The sequence below is a fragment of the Gigantopelta aegis genome, chromosome 3, assembly GCF_016097555.1.
Source record: "Gigantopelta aegis isolate Gae_Host chromosome 3, Gae_host_genome, whole genome shotgun sequence".
NCBI classification, from domain to species: Eukaryota; Metazoa; Mollusca; class Gastropoda; order Neomphalida; family Peltospiridae; genus Gigantopelta; species Gigantopelta aegis.
The window spans coordinates 75,023,179-75,030,949 of record NC_054701.1 but is presented as its reverse complement, the minus strand read 5'-3'; the positions used below and the strand labels follow the sequence as shown (position 1 = coordinate 75,030,949).

General features: G+C 38.5%; 1 protein-coding gene across 3 annotated transcripts in view; it reads right to left on the bottom strand.

Moving 5' to 3' along the window:
* Positions 1-6,184, bottom strand: part of LOC121369074 (superoxide dismutase [Cu-Zn], chloroplastic-like) — an 18,824-nt gene extending 12,640 nt beyond the window's left edge. For 2 of the 3 annotated variants that reach the window (XM_041493911.1, XM_041493913.1), the window contains exon 1: positions 1,758-1,971. In XM_041493911.1, coding sequence (XP_041349845.1) covers positions 1,758-1,887 — 130 coding nt within the window. In that variant the 5' untranslated portion in view covers positions 1,888-1,971. Of the gene's footprint in view, positions 1-1,757; positions 1,972-6,041 lie in introns of those variants that run through there. The other variant, XM_041493912.1, reaches the window with a different exon arrangement.
* Positions 6,185-7,771: the final 1,587 nt, after the last annotated feature.

The window sequence follows — 7,771 nt, the reverse complement described above, 5'->3', positions numbered from 1 at the left end:
AGGCATGGAATTTTTAATCCAGATACAGACTCCAAACCCTGAGTGAGTACTCCGCAAGACTCAATGGGTAGGTGTAAACCACTGGCACCGACCAGTGATCCATAACTGGTTCAACAAAGGCCATGGTTTGTGCTATCCTGCCTCTGGGGAGCGCAAATAAAAGATCCCTTGCTGCCTGTCGTAAAAGAGTAGCCTATGTGGAGACAGCGGGTTTCCTCTAAAAAACCCAGTGTCAGAATGACCATATGTTTGACGTCCAATAGCCGATGATAAGATAAAAAAAAAAATCAACCTGCTCTAGTGGCGTCGTTAAATAAAACAAACTTTACTTTTGTATCACTGCTTATCGAGATTTTTGATATTCCTATCATTGGACCTGATATAAAAGGTCAGACAAAGTCTCATGACTGACAACAATAGGCCTTAACATACAAAACAATTTGTTTTTAAAATCCGTATCATTTATGCAAGCCCTTAAATACAATAACCTTTTGTTAAATGGAAGCGTGCTATATTCAAACCATTATGGCGGAACGTGTTCACTTTATTTCCCCTTCCCCTTCTCCACAAAATAGAACATTAAAGGGACATTGCTGAGTTTGCTGCATTGTAAGATGTTTCCGACTAATAAAATATTTCTACGATTAAACTTGCATATTAAATATATATTCTTGTTTAGAATATCAGTGTCTGTATATTCAATGTGTTTCTGGTCGTCGTAATATTTGGATTTTGTCTTCTTCGTAAGTACGATTTTTTTTTATTTTAGGAAATAAAATGAAATTTAACCTAGTACAAATATTAGAACGATCAGAAACACAGTTAATATACAGCCACTAATATTTTATGCTTAAAAATATATTTGATATGTAATTGCAATCGTTAAAAAGTATTGGTGGTAGTCGATAACATCTTTAAAATTACAGCAAACTAAGGAATGTCCCTTTAATTTAAAAATACTATCCATTATAAAATAAGAACGACAAAGCAAAAAAAACAACAACCCCAAAACATAGTCATTGCAGAAGGTTTTCAAAACCCAATACCATAATTCATTCTCGCTGACTGATGAAATGTTTTTAATATTTAGTCTCACCCAGTTTTCGCCAATCGTTTCATTAACTGGCAGTTCATGAGTTATCTAAATGCTTTTTACCCCCCCCCCCCCCCCCCCAGAATCATTAAAAATTGCAAGATTTGTTCAAAACTTATGAAGTTTAGTAACTGAATTAACCATTCTTACTAAATGATGAAAAAATATTCAATCACGCACTGGTCAGTTTTTTTTTTTTGGGGGGGGGGGGGGGAGGGGTGACAGCTATATTAAGGTGTCTAAATAAGTCACTTATATACTTAATATTCTATAAAAAAAAGAGAAGATTTATAAAAAATTGCAGAATTTATTTACACAACCTACGAAATTATCACTCGATGAGAAAACCTCCCCCATCCAATATCACATCAGTTTCAAACGTATCTTTAGTTCACTGTTTGTTTGATGGAGGTTTTGTGTGTGTGCGTTTTTCGCAGCTATATTAACCTGTGTAGATAAATGTCATATTGAACGTTCAATTATAAAACATGGCAGAAAATATATTCTCTCTCAATGACCAAAAAATCCCCACTCAAATAAATAAAGTAAAAAAATAAATAAAAAATAAAAATGTTTTACATATTTTTTAAATTCATATAAAAATTAAATAATAATGTTCAGTCTCGGGCCATTTTTTAACCAATCATGTTGCTTGCTAGCTCACCGTTCATTATGGCCGCTGTATTTGCTTTCTTCTTAGACGTCCTGGACCTCTTATTCTTCATCTTCTGTCCATGTGTAACAAGAATTACACACACAGTCAACACCAACACCGACAACAACGTCTTCCTCATTGTGTCGACGTTTACGATTTATCAGCAAAGTACAAAACGCGTTCAGAGGTAGAGTGGGGGAGTCTGTGAAATATTATACCTGTCACCAAGAGGGTCAGGCAGAAATAACAGGCGTGTTAATGAATTGTTCACGTGGATATTTCGAGAAACATAACACCAGCAGAGGTTAAAGATAAAGTACGCTGCATCATGGCTCATGATTTGTTTTCGTATTGCTTATCAGCGTTTGAGATAAATCAGCATCGCATGTCCACACGTCCTAGTTTTATACCGAGTAAACACTCAAAGGGCTGTTAAAAAGAAGATTAGATGGACAAAGTCTGGCGTGGAGGGGAAGGGTGGGAGGGGGAGGTGTTTTTGTTTTTCAGATACCCGTTAGCCAGAATTTTGTTTTAAAAATAGATAATAGAAGGACGCTTTCATGTTTAAGTTTAAAGTTGCAGCATCATATTTCGCTATTTTTACTTCTTTTTTTGTTTTATATATATAAATAGATATACATTAATCGAACCCATACATAATCTTTGCAACAATAACTCGAAAATGTCGAAATTGTAATGTGCTTGCACGCATTGTAAAGGTAGCAGTACACCAAATAGTATGTCATAGGGTCGAAGTTCAATGACACCCAACTTTTCATTCCACAGTTAATACTACCAGACCTGCCATTGGTGATGCACATGCCAGTGTTTGTTGTCATAAAATGTTGTTTCGTCTGGCCGGTAAATTCCACTAATTTAATTTACACTAGTGTCAATGTACTAGCTACTAATTGTGCTTAAATATGTGCAGTCTTCTACTAAAAACAGAATGACAATTTGTGAACTTAGGTAGTCCAAGACGCTGTTCGAAACAAGAAACTTAACTCCCAAGGTTTTCTGTTTTACGTTAAGGGGTGAGGTGTGGTAGTATTTATATCCATGATGTATATGTCGATTGATAGACTGCGTGTAGCAGTTTTACCCACATTACATACACCCAATACAGCATGATGGTGGCACACACCCTATACAGCATGATGGTGGCATACACCCTATACAGCATGATGGTGGTATACACCCTATACAGCATGATGGTGGCATACACCTATACATCATGATGGTGGCACACACCCTATACAACATGATGGTGGTATACACCCTATACAGCATGATGGTGGCATACACCCTATACAGCATGATGGTGGTATACACCCTATACAGCATGATGGTGGCCTACACCCTACATATCACGATGATGGCATACACCCTATACAGCACGATGGTGGCATACACCCTATACAGCATGATGGTGGCCTACACCCTATACAGCATGACGGTGACATACACCCTATACAACATGTTGGTGGCATACACCCTATACAGCATGATGGTGGCATACACCCTATACAGCATGATGGTGGCACACACCTATACAACATGATGGTGGCATACACCCTACACAGCATGATGGTGGCATACACCCTATACAGCATGATGGTGGTATACACCCTATACAGCATGATGGTGGCATACACCCTACATATCACGATGATGGCATACACCCTATACAGCACGATGGTGGCATACACCCTATACAGCATGATGGTGGCCTACACCCTATACAGCATGACGGTGACATACACCCTATACAACATGTTGGTGGCATACACCCTATACAGCATGATGGTGGTATACACCCTATACAACATGATAGTGGCATACACCCTATACATCATGATGGTGGCATACACCATATACAGCATGATGGTGGCATACACCCTATACAGCATGATGGTGGTATACACCCTATACAGTATGATGGTGGTATACACCCTATACAGCATGATGGTGGTATACACCCTATACAGCATGATGGTGGCATACACCTATACATCATGATGGTGGCATACACCCTATACAGCATGATGGTGGTATACACCCTATACAGCATGATGGTGGCATACACCTATACATCATGATGGTGGCACACACCCTATACAACATGATGGTGGTATACACCCTATACAGCATGATGGTGGCATACACCCTATACAGCATGATGGTGGTATACACCCTATACAGCATGATGGTGGCCTACACCCTACATATCACGATGATGGCATACACCCTATACAGCACGATGGTGGCATACACCCTATACAGCATGATGGTGGCCTACACCCTATACAACATGACGGTGACATACACCCTATACAACATGTTGGTGGCATACACCCTATACAGCATGATGGTGGCATACACCCTATACAGCATGATGGTGGCACACACCTATACAACATGATGGTGGCATACACCCTACACAGCATGATGGTGGCATACACCTATACAGCATGATGGTGGTATACACCCTATACAGCATGATGGTGGCATACACCCTACATATCACGATGATGGCATACACCCTATACAGCACGATGGTGGCATACACCCTATACAGCATGATGGTGGCCTACACCCTATACAGCATGACGGTGACATACACCCTATACAACATGTTGGTGGCATACACCCTATACAGCATGATGGTGGTATACACCCTATACAACATGATAGTGGCATACACCCTATACATCATGATGGTGGCATACACCATATACAGCATGATGGTGGCATACACCCTATACAGCATGATGGTGGTATACACCCTATACAGTATGATGGTGGTATACACCCTATACAGCATGATGGTGGTATACACCCTATACAGCATGATGGTGGCATACACCTATACATCATGATGGTGGCATACACCATATACAGCATGATGGTGGTATACACCCTATACAGCATAATGGTGGTATACACCCTATACAACATGATTGTGGCATACACCCTATACAACACTACGGTGGCATACACCACATACATCATGATGGTGGCATACACCACATACAGTATGATGGTGGCATACACCCTATACAGTATGATGGTGGCATACACCCTATACAGTATGATGGTGGCATACACCCTATACAGTATGATTGTGGCATACACCTATACAGTATTATGGTGGCATACACCCTATACAACATGATGTGGCATACACCATCTGTGGTCTCTCCAGTATTCAGGAAGAGGATGGAGGGTATCATTAGAGCTGGTTCCACTTATAGGAAGGGATGGTACCTAAGATTTGCAGGGCACAAGTACTTCGAAAATGTCTTGTAAACGACTATGAACCTGATTACTCTGGTAGTTCAAGACGATGGCATGACTTGTGATTTTGGATGGCGGCCTAAATAAATGGATGGCGGATATTACTATCGCTGCCAATGGATGGCGGGCGTATTGGAAAATTAGTCTTAAGAGATGGCGGGCCCGCCATTGCTTATGACATGTAGAGAGACCCTAACCATGTGATGGTGTCTTCTTGAGATTCTCCAGTAAATCAAAGTCTATAGGGCCGAGTTTATGAAGCCTGTTTTTCTTTGACGGAGGTGTTTATGCATTGTAAATGTATGTAGCTACGTGCGTGTAAGAAATAAACAGACTTTATAAATTCGATCTATAATGTTTACACTTTAAAGGAAAAGTTAATATATACTTTTAGCGGAAAGCAGGCAGTATGCGACATCGGACCTTTAAATGTTGGTGTAATCGTTAATACACAGAATATATTACTTATCGTCCTTTAATTGTCAGATACACGTCCGCTCTTACATTGTGTTTTTTATTTGTAATAGTCAAAGATAAATGTGGTTGGCAGACGGAGGGTCAAGTATTCTTAATACAATAAACGTGACTTTGATGTTAGAGTGTCACTAACATCAACTGCTTTAGTTGATTAGCCACACAACTATTCAGTCTGTTATGTAATTAGTTATTTCAATTATTTGTCAATCCGTCCGTTCATCCATTTCATCGTTCGTTCATTCATTCATTTATCATTCTAAATTAATTAATTCATTTTATAATTAATTAATTCATTTTATAATTAATTAATTAATTCATTCATTCATTCTAAAAGTAATTCGTTATAACATTCATTCATTCCACAATTCTAAAATCCATTCATTCATTCATTCGTTCATTCATTCATCCATCCATTTATTCAAAAATTAATTAATTCAATCATGCATTCATTCATTCTAAAATCCATTCATTAACCCAATGGTATAACTTAATCTGTGAACCAGATACAGCGTGGCTTACCCTTAGTTATCAATGCCATCTTGCTTTCACGAAATCTTCTGCTTAGTTTCAGCTCGTCAGAATATCCTATGATACACCCAATGAGAAGGAAACGAAGCAGTGCCATTTTCGCAATTTAAACTTCCTATATCCAACTACAAACATTCAAGAGTATTTGAGTTTACATATGAAACTTGATACCGTGAAACTCAAACCAAAGCAGCCATCTTGATATTTAGTATTTGTATCGTGACCAATTCGTGTAAGAAAAAAACTGAGAAAAACAATCGAAGAAAAAAAGGAAGGCATTAATTACATTCGTTACAATGACCTATTCCTCGGTGGTGTAGTGGTTAAACCATCGGATATAAGGATGGCAGGTACTGGGTTCATATCACGGTACAAGCTCCCACCCAGAGCGAGTTTTAATGACTCAGTGGGTAAGGTGTATGGCCACTACACCCTCTTCTCGCTCACTGACCGCTAACCACTAACAACTAACAGACAGCCCAGATAACTGAGGTGTGTTCCTAGGACAGCGTGCTTGAGCCTTAATTGGATATAAGCACGAAAATAAGTATAACGGAAGATAGAAATTACTTATTAGATTAATTTAAAAAATAACAATAATGAAATAAATAATAAAAATAATAATAAATATGAATAATGATAATAATACTAATAAAGATTTTTGTTTAAAATTGTATAACGATTTAACAGTACTTGGCATCATTATTAATTAATTATGGCACCCATCAGGGGCGTAGGCTGGGAGGGTGTTCGGGGTGTTCGGACGAACCCCCCCCCCCCCCCCTCCGCTGAAGCAAATAGTTCGCTTTCAGAACTAAAACATATTGGTTTATACATTTGGAGTTTCTAGTGGTGCAAAAACAAAATAGAAAAGGGTCCACTTGGTTCATATTCGAACCCAGGTCCAGATCACGCTACGCCCTGCACCCATCCACCAACATACACTGTCCACTCATTCATCCCCACCTGACCCACACCCACCCCACCCACTCCACATCCCACCCCACTCCGTCTTGAACATGATATATGCTGATAGTTAAAAGTTGGGTTCACAGCTCTGTTGTAAACAACTTGTTGTGATTAGCACCTGAATGAACTGGCCGTGACCTTATCCAGTACAACTATTAATTACAGCTATTAATTACAGCTATTAATTACCTTGCCAGAGTACATTTCCAGCAATTAGACATTTGAGATTAAACACACCACGGACGAGCTTTCACATTCCAGATATAATATAGAGCATAGTGCATGATATACATTTTGTTTTAAAATACATTTTGCGGACTTTGTACTGTCTGTACTTCTGATAAGAAACACACAACGTCAGAGAGAACAAAGAAACACCGTTTTACTTTTTATTCACACACTATGTATGTACATCTATTAATACCACTGGTAAATGTCTTCAGTTATCAATAATCTAAAACGTACAAAATATGAAGACACATTTGAATAACAAATCATGAAATATTTATAATAAAAAATAATATAAATGTATGTACATCATTATCTACATAGTTTTATCATAGCATACTTGGTTTTATCATAGCGACCTTGTTTTAAAATATTCAGGTAATTTCAAGTAAACATGCATATGCGTTGAAAGATACCAGCGATATGTGAGGTATTTGTGAAGGGGGTTGGGTAGGATATGGTGAGAGGTGTTTTAACACGCTTTTAATGTTGTTTTTTTGTCACCGAAAGAAAAGGACGACCCC